The 12,856-nt window shown below is 61.6% G+C and overlaps 2 protein-coding genes across 2 annotated transcripts; one reads left to right on the top strand and one right to left on the bottom strand.

The window, feature by feature from the left end:
- Positions 1-1,751: 1,751 nt before the first annotated feature.
- Positions 1,752-3,673, bottom strand: SDRG_17200 (hypothetical protein). The gene has a single exon (XM_008623439.1). The coding sequence runs from the start codon at positions 3,523-3,525 to the stop codon at positions 1,822-1,824; it is 1,704 nt and encodes a 567-aa protein (XP_008621661.1). The 5' UTR covers positions 3,526-3,673; the 3' UTR covers positions 1,752-1,821.
- Positions 3,674-4,504: 831 nt separating this feature from the next.
- On the top strand, positions 4,505-12,723 carry SDRG_17199 (hypothetical protein; the record flags this gene model as incomplete). Its single annotated transcript, XM_008623438.1, has 13 exons — positions 4,505-4,510; positions 4,551-4,629; positions 4,682-4,746; positions 4,786-5,031; positions 5,076-5,249; positions 5,291-5,940; positions 6,901-7,066; positions 8,018-9,325; positions 9,369-10,298; positions 10,345-10,507; positions 10,554-10,960; positions 11,001-11,085; positions 11,132-12,723. The coding sequence occupies 13 exons, from the start codon at positions 4,505-4,507 to the stop codon at positions 12,721-12,723; spliced, it is 5,871 nt and encodes a 1,956-aa protein (XP_008621660.1).
- Positions 12,724-12,856: the final 133 nt, after the last annotated feature.

The raw sequence follows: 12,856 nt of genomic DNA, 5'->3' as shown, positions 1-12,856 counted from the left end.
ACAGGCAAGTACATTGCCGAAGCGGCGCTCGCGGCGCCCATCTCGGTCGGCACCCACCACATTGTGAGCGACGACCCGGTCAGCGACAGCAACAGTGACGACTCGGAAGGCGAGGAAGCGCCATAATGGTCTAGTGGAATTATGTACATGGTGTTAATATCTAAGGTTTTTTTATGTATTCAAATTATCTTTGCTAGCCTGGTCTAAACATTGCCTAGTGTGGTTAGGGGAGCGACAAAAATGCATACCAGAACGCAGTTGCAGTGCTACTAACGATGTATGAAGGTAGTTTAGTCAGTCGGAATTAAACGAACGCGACTCGAAAGTTTAGCTACGCTTTATAATTCTCGATTTCTCAACAGCTTGGCCTGCGAGTGGACTTTGTCGCTGCACCACAAGACTCGAAGCGGGGGGCGACTAGAAAGTCGGTACAATTGCACGGCGTACTGCATTGGGGCGACGTTGTCTGCTCGTTTCTCGACTAAGCTTAGACAGACTACTGTACGATCTGTTGGTCCGATTCAGAACCTTCAGCTTGAGCGCAGTGCTGGGCGCTCGTGACTTCTCGCGGTCACAGTGCAGCACAAGATATGCATTGACCGAGTCTTTCTACTAAGAGCTGCCTCTTTTGTACTATGGGATCACCGCTCTCGCGAGTTCAGGATCATGAACGCCGACACGAACGGCTGGTCAGTGCATTCTCGCTCGTGAAGTGAACTTCATCGTCTCGATCGACATCTCATTGTCAATGCTTCGTATCCTATCAATCGAAAAGCAGAGCTTCTACGGTAGACATCAGTGCAAGGCATGTGACTCAGCCTCCGCAACACTTTCGTTTTGTTTCTCTTGTTTGGCACTGGGAATTTACTTGTGCCTCGAAAGCCAACGAGAGGACTTTGGACACCAAGCAAATTCAAGTCCCGAGTTGGGATGCAGCGTTTGCCAACCAGTTTGCTGCCACTCTGATGATCTGACCTATTTGTATCTCTTTTGTGTGTTGACACAGGGCAACAGGCAACACACAAGCGTTTACATGGCAAGAGGCTTGCCGTGGCACTCAGTTGTCCGATGTGCTATGAACACGTGTCGAGTGAAGCAGTACGTCGTTAGCACATCGTTGTACACAAAGGTCTAGACACAGGAACCTCGTCCCTCGTCCTGTCGACAGTGTCGCGCGTTAATCAGAGCCAAGTACCATGTCAGGTATATATATGCGAATGTGTTTCGCGTTATCTTTATAATTACACAAATATATAGAGACTAGCTATCTCCTTCTTCATCATTCACTCGCCGGGTCGTGGCTGCGCAGGCGGCGGCACGGGGACTCGTCCGGCTCTTCTGTCGTCGCCCTACGACGCTTGTGGCCGCGGGTGAGGCACTGGACGACAAGGTCGGTACAATCTTTCCAGGCGTTGCGGTCGGCGGCAAAGCTACGCAGTTTGTCAAGCCCTCGGAAGACGCCAGCGACTGAGGCGGCGTCAGCGACTGGAGGTCGCGGTGCAAGATGATCGGCAGCGTGATGTTGGTGCGCCCTAAAAAACGTGGCTGCGGTCCGCGACTCGCGACCCAGCCGCAGCACGTGGCCTAGAAGGCGCCAACGCTGGCGGGCGACGATCGTACTCAACGGTTTGCTGTTGCAGCGTTTGTGGAGCGCGACGTCGCCAAGCGTTTTCGAGTGGAAGATGCCGAGCAGACAACGCAGCTGCCGGCGATGGATGTTGTCAAGGCCCGCGAGTCAAAACGGTAAGAAGTGGAATAAGAAAATACATAGCTTGTTTCAAAGTACATGTTATGGAAGGCAGCAATGTCCTTGGCTTGCGCTTAGTCGAAGAACTTGACTGAGTCCGAGTCCCCATCGTGTTCGCTGTTGCTGTCGCTGACCGGGTCGTCGCTCACAATGTGGTGGGTGCCGACCGAGATGGGCGCCGCGAGCGCCGCTTCGGCAATGTACTTGCCTGTCTTGACCGCGTTACGCACACCGACCAGCGTCGCATCGAGGCAGACATCTCCACAAAGGCGGTCGATGGACGCCTCGAGCGCCTGCAGCTTCTTGACGCCGACGCGCATCCCGTCCGTGGTCCGCGTCGCGCCGACGTGGTCCCACATGACGGCTTGCAGCTCACTGAGCACCGACTGCACGTCCTTGGTCGACGCCATCGTCGTCGCCGACACCGACAGCGCCGGGATGCGCACCGACTCGGTATTGACCGACGCCGACTTGTCCGAAGCCAAGTAGTCGGACGCGACAGCGCAGCCCCACACGAGCGCTTCGAGCAGCGACGTCGACGCGAGGCGGTTGGCGCCGTGCATACCCGTGCAGCTTACTTCGCCCGCCGCGTACAGCCGCGGCACGCTCGTCCGGCCGGCGAGGTCGACCTTGATGCCGCCGCAGTGGTAGTGGGCGGCCGGCACCACCGGCATCGGCTCCTTCGTGAGGTCGATGCCGCGTGCGAGGCAGTGCGCATAGATGGTCGGGAACCGGCTCTTGAGCCAGTCGCTGTCGAGGTGCGAGATGTCGAGGTACATGCAGTCGTCACCCGTCTTGTCCATCTCGCTCAGAATCATGCGTGCGACCACATCGCGCGGCGCGAGTTCGCCGCTCGGGTGGTAGTCGGTCGCAAAGAAGCGCCCGGCTTTCGTGCGCAGCTTGGCGCCTTCGCCCCGCAGCGCCTCGGTCAAGAGGAAGCGGCGCTCACCAGGAATGTACAGCGTCGTCGGGTGGAACTGCACGTACTGCATGTTCTTGAGGTTGGCGCCCGCGCGGGCCGCCACGGCCACGCCCTCGCCGCGCGCGCCTTCCGGGTTGGACGTGTTGCGGTAAATGTCACCGAGACCACCCGTGCCGAGCAGCGTCATGTCCGCGTGCAGCACCTCCATATCGTTCGTCGACGTGTTGATGAGGACGGCGCCGACGCAGTCGCCAGCGTCGTTGAGCGCGAGGTCAAAGACCACGCGGCCCGTGAGCAGCTCAATGTTGGGGTGCGCCATGACGGCGGCCTGCATGCTGGTGGTGATGGCCTTGCCCGTGTGGTCGGCCTTGAAGAGGATGCGGGCGCGGTTGTGCGACGCCTCGAGCGTCAGCGCCAGGTTGCCGTTGCTGTCGCGCTCGAACGGCACCTTGGACACGTCCAGGAGCAGGTCCTCGACGCAGCGCGGACCCTCGGTTGCGACCTTGCGCACGGCCGGGTCATGGCACACGCCGGCACCGGCGCGGTGGATGTCGGACGAGAGGAGCTCGGGCGAGTCGTCGGTGGACTTGTAGATGATGCCGCCCTGGGCCCAGTAGCTGTTGCAGTTTGCCGGGTCGATGGCAGCGCCGAGCATCGTGACGCGGACGCCTTCGGACGCGAGGCGGAGCGCCGTCGCACTGCCGGCGACACCGCAGCCGACGACGAGCGCCTGGACGCGGCGCACCGGGAGGTTGGTGGCGTACGCATCCGTGTACGAGCTCGTCGGGACGCGGTAGTCGAAGCCGGCCTTCTTGGCTGGCGTGGTGTTGATGGAAGTCATGTGCGGTGTAGTCATTCAGTTGTCGTGTAGTTGGGATCGAGATGGACTTAGTGGGCTGCGGTGATGTTGGGGTACTTCTTGTTGAATGTCCAAGTCTTCTTCGCGGACATAAAATGGCGCGGACGAGGCTGGCGGCGGTGTGGAGGTAGCTTTGACGCAACACGAGCAAAAAGGCAAAGTGAGTTCTTATTTAGGCGATGAGTCATTCGAATCGCCGGATATCATTATCCGGAGTGTCCAGCGGCGCCAAAAAAGCCAACGCAACGAAGTTTCGGACGATGAGGAAAATCGACTTCGTCGCAAGACGGGGTCCCATTCCATCGCCAGACCCAAGGGAATTAGTTATTCCCTTGGTCAGACCCAACTGACGACGCGGTCGAAATGGATCGGCAGCGACAGCCGGCGAGCGACTTCGAAGGCCTTCCTCAGCTGGTGGAGCATGTCCCACGCACTTCGACGAACGGTGAGGGCTCGAGTAATCCGAGGCTGCGACTGATCGTCGAGGCGCTGTCGTGGCGATGTTGGCGCCAGCAGAGTTGCCAGTCAGTGGCGAGTAGCCTCACACTATTTGCGTACTTCGATCGGCGGCTGCGACATGCGCTGGCGCATGAGTCATTCGGCTGAATGACTCATCCCCGCGGTATCCAGTCGACGACGATGGGCGAAGAGGGGAAATGAAGTCAATTCCAAGCTAAAATCAGGATGTGCAGTGATAGGGGCACTGCAGACTCAGCGGCGCCGTTTGCTCAATCAACCGGACAAGGGCAACATGGCTCGGCAGCGGACCTGGTTTGTGCCAAACGCGAGGATGCGGGGTGTTTCACTCATCGAGGTCGCTGAAGTACTTTGGTTTGCTGGGCAGTGACCAACACCGAAAGGACCATGCTACAGTAGGAAGTACAGTTCCGAAACCTCTTGCAATGCATACGTTTTGGTATATGTATTGCCACAGGATCTACCGGTTTCATTGGCAGACCCGTTGCAGACCAGGGGCATGAAGGTCGCATGGCGGTGGTGGCGACTGCTTATGCTGTGCGTAGGCCGGCGACGACGACGAGTACGAAGCGCAAGTCGAAGTCATTGCGCCGCGGAGCCGCCACCGCTACTTCCGCCCCCAGGGTTGCCCTCGGCCTGTCCGACGTATCACGGCGCTGACGACAGCTTTGTCTAGTCCCGCTCTACGAGGTCGTGAGCTATGATGGCCACTTTGAAGTGCGCGAGCGGCCACAGGCCAATGTCTGTCTCGATCCTTTGCCACTGGCTCATGCGTCCTAGTTGGCGGCGGCGGCCAAGCCGCGGTCGTCGACGACGTCGGCGTCACCGTACAAGGCGGCCTCCAAGAAGCGCCCGCGCCCCCAGTCGTCGCACCGCGGCGTTCGCGCCGTGCTAGATGAGCGGGCGAAGACAGCGCCGGCAATGGCGAAGAGCCCACGGCAGTTGCAACCGCTGGCGCCATCACCGCCCCATCACGTAGAAGAGGTGCAACACCAGCAACGACCCGCCGAGGTTCTCGATGCCCAGGTACGGCTCACACGGGCGCCCTTAGCTCCAATGCGACGTCGTAGGTCGTCGTGCGCGAAGGCATTCTGGCGAGTATGGCCAAACTCTGCGCGCGCCCGCACCTCGCCACGTCACCGACGCGACTCATTCAGCTCGTCCAGCTCTGCCAGCGGCTTCGACAACACACAATGAACATTGTGGCGCACCACAGCCCGTCAATCGCGCCGTACCTGACCAAGGTACGCGATCGAGCGGCGCTTTGTTTCCGACTTGGCTGTAGATGGCCACGGACACCAACTTTCTGCAGGGCGCGCCTGTCTTGCTGCAAGCGCTGGGCGTCGAGAGCCTCCTGTGCAACCCCCTGCTGTGTGCTGTCCCGCTCACGCAACCAGAGCTCGCAGCGTACGTGGTCTTTCGACGGCCGCGCGACCGCGACGCGCTTCTGCAGCGCCTGCGAGCGACCAACGAGGTCGACGAGAACCGGCTCCTCGATGCGCTCGTTGTGCTCTCGACAGCGATGGCTGCGGCACCGCCAACATCCATAGACGATGACGTGCTCGACACCGCCCGCGCGCAACCAAGTATGAAACTTGGACCGAAACCTGAGTTTGTTGCGGCCGAGCCATGCGACGACGACGAAGACGACGACGACGGTCGACGTGAGCCAGATATGACGTACGACGACGCTGTGAGCGACGGTGAAGAGCTGCAAAGTGCCGACGAGGACGACGGCGCGACCTTTGGCACCGTGGCGTCGCTATGCGACGCAATGCAAGCCGACCTCAAATCGCACTTTGGCGCGCATTCCAACATGTGGACGTTGGCACCCGAGCACGACCCCGTCATCGAGCCGCACGTCGCTCGCCACGTAAACGAGCCGCACACCGTCGTCAAGCCTCGTGACCCACCGAGTCTCGAGTCGCCGGGTGCGTGGAGCGCAGACGACGCCGTCCAAATCTACGAGAGTGCACTGACGCAGCGGTGTTTTCGAGCCTGGCACGCGTGGCGAACGCGAGAGCGTGCCAAAGGGACCATAGCAGCCATGCATCGGATGCGCCGCGTGCGCCGGCTTTTCCAAGCGTGGCGCCGACTCAGTCGTGGGCGACCGCTGCGGGCTCGCTGCCAGCGACGGCGCTTCTTTCTCCTCTGGCGACGCGCCGTGTGTTTTCTCAAGCGACGGCGACGGCTCTGGCGACGTTGCGAGCGCAATTCGCAAACGATCACGATGACACGCTGGCATCACTACTGCGAGCTCGCACGAGAACAGAGAGAGGCTGCAGCGACCACCATAACCGCACTCTGGCGAGGGACGCGTGCCCGAAGGGACGTTCAAAAACTTGTGCAAAGCCGTCGCGACATGGCCGCCCGACGACTGCAACGAGCGTGGCGGGCATATCGGTGCCGGCGTCGCGGTGCCGCAGCGCGACGCCGTCGCACATTGGCTAGCTCGCGCATTCAACGAACGTTCCGGCGTCACCGCGACTGGGCCGCGCGACGCCAGCGAAGTGCGGTGGTCGTACAACAGTCGTGGCGACGTCATTCGGTTTTTGTTTGTCAGCAAAACGCGGCCGCTGCGCGTATGCAGCGCGCGTACCGCCGATACGATCAACGTCGGCGGGCGTGGGCAGCGCGGACACTGCAGCGGAGTCTCCAGCGCCATGTGTGGTGGCAGCGTCGACGTCGGTGCGTCAGCGTCCTCCAGCGTCTGTGGTGCGCGCACTCGTCTCGACAACAAGCCAAAGAACGAGCGGCACGCGGGTTCCAGCTGCTGTGGCGACGTCGTCGGGTGACGCGTCGCTGCGACCGACGACGGCGGTGTCGGTGCATCGCTGCTGCACGACGGATCCAGCGCTGGCTTAGAGGAAATCAAGCACGTCGACGCGCCTGCAGCTATGTCTTGTGCGCGCTGCTGCTGCTGATTGAGCGTCGTGACGCGGCCGCCGCGCAAGTGCAAGTCGTCTGGCAAAACTGCATTCGACGGCGCCGCGCCGAGGCCGCGCGGACGCGGCGGCATGCAGCCGCTCGAACCCTCCAGCGGTCACTGCGCTTGTTCTCTGTCCGGACGATATGTAGACGAGTGCTTGCGACAATGGTCGAAGCCACGTGCGCGAATGCAGCGGCCACGCGTGTTCAAACGGTGTACCGGGGCTACTGCGCGCGCCAGCTATATCGCGTCGTGCGGCGTCATCGACGACGCCTGGTCGCCCATTGCCTCTCGCGGTTCTTGCGCACGGCGCGCGAGGTCACGTTGCAGCGGACCACGTGTGAGGCGGCGCTTGACATGCTAGTTCATGCTGTGGAGCGCCATGCGGCCGCCGTCCGTCTGCAGACGCTTTGGCGGCAACAAGCCGCTCGATCTCGCTACCAGCGACTGCAGCGCAGTGTGTTGATTCTGCAGCGTCGACTTCGTCGGTGGCGGGAAACGACCGCAGCGTGCAACGAGGTTTTGCAGCTGACGACGTGCGAGGCGGCGCTTAACATGCTAGTCCAAGCCGTGGAGCAGCACGTAGCCGCCGTCCGTCTGCAGACGCTGTGGCGGCAGCAAGCCGCCCGATCTCGCTACCAGCGACTGCAGCGCAGTGTGTTGATTCTGCAGCGTCGACTTCGTCGGTGGCGGGAAACGACCGCAGCGTGCACCGACGTGTTGCGCTCGATCGTCGAGCAGACTTTGTCTCATGCTACCGACGTTGCGGTGCTGTGCCTTCAACGCTGGTGTCGACAGCGGTGGCGGAAGTTGGCTGCTGCCACCGAACGCCATGTGGTGGCGTTGCGCCGGCAGTGTGCGGCTCGCGTTTTGCAGCGCTGTGTTCGTACGAGGCAACAAGAGCGCGCTTGTTCGTTGGTGCTCCAGCGTCTTGTGGCGCACGTCGACGACTGGTTTCAAAACGCGGCTGCGATCGTCCTCCAGCGCTGCTTGTCTCGCAACCAATATTTAAGGACCGACGCTCGCAGATCGCAATGCCGGGCCGTCGTCCGGTCGATAGTTGCTCAGATCGAGGACACGCAGACGCTGAGTCGCCGCTGCTCGCACGAGGTGCTGGACTCTGCCGTGGGCTTCGTTTTGGCAGCTGAATTAACGCGGCGAGAGGTCGCTTCGTGTCTTGAGGCCGCGGTTCACTCTGTGGAAGTGCAGCAAGAGGTGACGCGCTGCCTCGAAGCCTTGACGGCGGACGTCGAGACGTTCCACGAGACAACACGGTGCCTGGACGACATCGTCGAAGACGCAGCGCGGCTGTTGGCGATGCGTCACTACGCGTTGGCAGAGGCGGCGTCGCTGCAACAATCGGAGCGCCGGCAAATGGGCCGCGAAGACGCGACAGCAGCAAGCGAACGCATCCGCGCGCACGTGACTTGCCTTCTGGCCGAGCTCCAAGGTCGCATCGCGGCCCAGCATGCAACTGCCAAGACCCTGGTTGACTCGACTCTATCAGTGTCTGTGGTGGCCATAGCCCAGCGGCGTTGCCTTTTGGCGGTGGCGTCTCAAATGGCGCAAGACAGTGTCTGCGCGGCCACCCGCTGCATGCTGGCGACGGCCCTCGTGACGCGTGCTGTGTCGACATCCGTGCAACGCATCGCGACCGCCACCGACGAAATGCGAGCTGCCGCTCAGCGCCACGTTGCAAGAACGTTCGTGACGTCTTTGGTCGAGACGACCGTGCGCGGGCTCCAAGCTACCGCGCCGGTCGTCGAGCCAGCGCTGTCAGTACCGGTAGCACCGCCCTCTGCTATTTTCTTGCGCACTGTACGCGACGTGGCGTTGGCGTTGACCGACCAAAGCGTTCATGTCGGCGTCGTCCAGTCGTACACCAAGCGCACGACCGCCGCACTCACCCATCGTCTGCTTCAAACGAGCTTTTCACGCGCGTCGACACTTCTGCAGTGGCGACGCCTCACGGCCGCCACGGCCACCAGCGTCGCCACGCGTGCGATCGCGTCGCTCGTCGAGCTTGAGCGCAGGACGGTCATTACGTATAGCGTACACCGAACCGCCTCGGTGAGTGTCAAGGCTGCGTGCGCCTGCGTCTTTGGCAAACACGCGCGCCGACTCCAAAAGTGGTACCGCTACTGGCGCAACATTCGACACTTGCGGCGAGTGGTCGCCCATCTCGTGCACCACTGTACGATGGACGCTCTCCGGCTGGTCGCCTCGCGTCACAAAGCTGCGAGCGTTGTATCGGCGGCTGTCTGTCGCTTTGCGACGTCGCAGCGGCGGTGGCGGGCGGCATCGAGCATTAGCGAAGCCTGGCGCCGTCATCGACGTCGGTGCCTCGTACGAACCACCGCCGTATCGTTTGTCACTCGGTCGCTCTCGCAGGTTTTCCACGTCCTTAGCGTCGCTCGAACCTCTGATTTGTTAGGGTGTCGACACGATGGCGGTACAAGCCGAGGCGGTGCGTGTCGTCGCCAAGTTGACGCGGCAAATTGAGTGCAGCTGCCACGTCGCACAAGAAGTCACGGCGAACGCTCTCGTGCGCAGTGCTCTGCAGGCGACGGCGCGCATGCGGTTGCAAGCAGCGTGGCGTATGTACCATCGTCGACGCCGGCGTGCGCACCTCCGCGCCCGCGTCGTCTCGTGGACGACCATGGGGCTGGCTGCCGTTTACCAAAGCCGCACCGAGAGAACGCGCCGTCTGGCGGCGTTGCGACAGCGCCAGGCGGCGCGAGTACTCGCGCGCACGTGGCGGGGCTTCTGGCGGCGGCGAGCGGCGCAGCGCATTCAACGGACGTTCAGGCGTCATCACGTGCGATGCATCTACCGCCTCGAGTGTGCTTGTGCCTCAAGGCTTCAGACATGGCTGCGACCGATTCTGTACCGGCGCCGGTGCCAGCGGCGGCTCCAGCGGTCGGCGCGGCGCTTTATCGCCAAGAAGATTTGGTCGTCGGCCAAACTTCTTGCCGGCGACACGAGTACGTACTTTGCGCTCTGGCTCTACCGCGGGTCGGCGTGGGTCTCGTGCGTGTTGCATCGAAAGCGAGGGCTCCTCGAGCTCAACAACGGCACGTCCACGTACCTCCGGCGACTCTACGCCGTCAAGCGCGACCACGACTTGGCGGCCCTCGACATCACCAACCACCTCGTTGTCCGCGAGACGCCGCGAACGGTTGTGCTCGCGCTGCCGACGACCTTCAATTTGCAAGCGCAGCTGCAGCGGTCGCAGAGCCTCTCGGTCCTCAATCAAGGAAAAACCAAGCCACCCGCACGCTCCGTGCTCGACACCGCCGTCACTCTCAGCGTCGACGATACACTCCAGAGCCTGCTCGACGGGCGGGACGTCAACGAACGCAACGTAGCTGCCACAGTTACGGTTGAAAGATTGATACTATGTGTCGTAGGCGCTTGGAGAGACGCCGCTGCACCTCGTGCTGACGCCAGCGCGCGGCTTGGACGACAATGACGCGCGGGATGCCATGGTCGACTTTCTGCTCGAGCAGTCGGCGGACGTGGACGCGCGCGACTACGACGGCGTGACGCCGCTCATGCGCGCAGCCGAGGCGGGTAGCCCTCCGGGCACCAATGGCATGCAGCTTAGCGACGCGCGTAGGGGACATACGTGGCATCGCGCGGCTGCTCGAGGCCGGTGCGTCGATCCGAGCGGTCGACAACAAGGGCTACAACGCGCTGCACCGAGCATGCGCCAAGAACCAAGTCGTTACAGTCGAGTTCTTGGCCCATCGACCCGCGCTCACGACGGCGTCGTACGAGGGCATGTTCCCGCTGCACATGGCCGCGCTCCTCGGCCACGCGTCGATCGCTGTCGTGCTCCAAAGCTCAGCGTCTATCGACGTTCGCGACGGCGACGGGCGCACGCCACTGCAGCTGGCTGTGGCGGCGGGACATGCGTCCCTGGCGGCGTGCCTCCTTGAAGGCGGCGCAGACCCCAACGCCCGCGACAACTTTGGACGCGTCGCAATGCACTACGCGACCGACTCCTCCCATGGGCTCGAAATGGTATGGCTTTGATGTATCCACTGGATACTAATATGGACAGGCGAGTCTACTGCGGTCGTGCAAGGCCAATTTGAACGCTGGGGACGCCAGAGGCGATACGCCCTTGCACTGGGCCGCGATCGCCGGTGTGTTTGGCTGTGCGAAGCGAGTAGAATGACATCGACGTTGTAGGCAACCAAAAGATTTTGCAGCACTTGCTCAACCTCGGCTGCGACACGTCACTCCACAACACAGACTGGCACACAGCGCTTGACGAGGCCACAGCGGCGGGGCAACGCGGCTGCGCAGAGCTTCTGCGTCGCGCGGCGCCGTCGACACGCGCACCCCGAGCCGCGTCCTCGTCTTACATTCGCCTTCACGAGCTCATGGACGAGAGCACAGACATCTACAGTATGTACCTCGCCTACGACGAGCCATACTGCAAGTCTCCGGACGACACGGCCGACGAAGTTGCAGTAGCCAACGCACAAACCAATGCTGTGGTTGATGCTGATGCAAGTGGTTTCGTGGTGCTGGACTCAACGAGCGTAATTCCTGTCGATGACGAGTCGGCGCAAGAGACAGCAGAGCACAGCAGCGTCCTCGCTCTGCACTCAGAAATGCACGACGGCGCTGTGACGAGCTCCAAGGAAGCGGACTGTACAAGCGGTAGCGAAGCAACCAACGCCTCGGGGCCTGGCGTCTCGGGTCCGACCGAAAATGCAGCAGAGATGACACATGCGCCGACGGCACTGGACGCCTGCGCGGTAGAAGACGACCCTTTGCTGGCTTGTACGAATGTCGACGTCTCGGCCCTCGCCCCGGAAGCTAGCGCGAACCACGATGTCTCGTCATCGACAGAGCACGAAGCCGCAGAGACGTTGGCACCTGCGGAGGACACCACCGAGTACGACATTCGCATCGGCGCCAACGACGGACCCATCACTGCACCGTTGCTTGAAGAAGCTGCGGCGTATGCAAATGAGATGTCTTATTCCGAGTACGCTACGCATGACCCCGCTTACGATTTCGCTTCCTTTGCTGCCCCTGACGCGGCTCCGTACGACGCCTCGCAGTACACTGGGTACGAAGCCTCCGAGTACGCACTCGACCCTGCTTCCCAAGAAGCCGCCTATGACGCCTCGCAGTACGATCCCTCCCAGTACGCGGGTTACGAAGCCTCCCAGTACGCTGCCTACGACACGTCGGTCTACGATGCCTCCCAATACGCTGCCTACGATGGCTCGCAGTACTCTGCCTACGACTACTCGCAACCAGCTGACTACGACGCCACACAACCTACTCCCTACGATGCGCCGTACGACGCATTGCATCCTGTCGATGACGCTGCCTACGACGCTTCGCAGTACGACGCCTCGCAGTACACTGGCTACGACGTCTCCCAGTACGACGCTTCGCAGTATGCTGGCTACGGCGCCTCCCAGTACGACGCCTCGCAGTATGCTGGCTACGAAGCCTCCCAGTACGGCAGCTACGGCTACTACGAGAACAGCGCAACTGCCGGCGGTGCTTCGTTTGCTGAAATCAACGACGAAGCAGCTCCGACCAGCTACACGGAGGACCGAACGTACGAGATGGACGCTGTCAGCGACGCCTACGAGATCTGCATCGGAGACGACGAGGCCGCGGTCGACACGGACGACGACGACGACTACGGCACGGCCTTTCCCACCGCCGAGGACAGTTTGTTCGACGACAAGCCGCATCTGTCGCGTGCGTCCTCGGTTGAACCCGACAAGGAGGCGAGTCCTCGTATGCAGTGAGGTCCAATTCATACTCCTCGTCCCTAGTCCTGCTAAACTAAAATGGAAGCATTACCCAACAACCAATCGTGGCAAGCTTTCAGGGGTCGATCTGTCATTACCAAAGCCTAGGCATGGGCTGGCAGCTATTAGA

The sequence above is a fragment of the Saprolegnia diclina genome, assembly GCF_000281045.1.
Source record: "Saprolegnia diclina VS20 unplaced genomic scaffold supercont1.213, whole genome shotgun sequence".
NCBI lineage: Eukaryota > Oomycota > Saprolegniomycetes > Saprolegniales > Saprolegniaceae > Saprolegnia > Saprolegnia diclina.
Note: the sequence above shows the minus strand (reverse complement) of the source record. Positions and strands in the feature narration are given on the sequence as shown.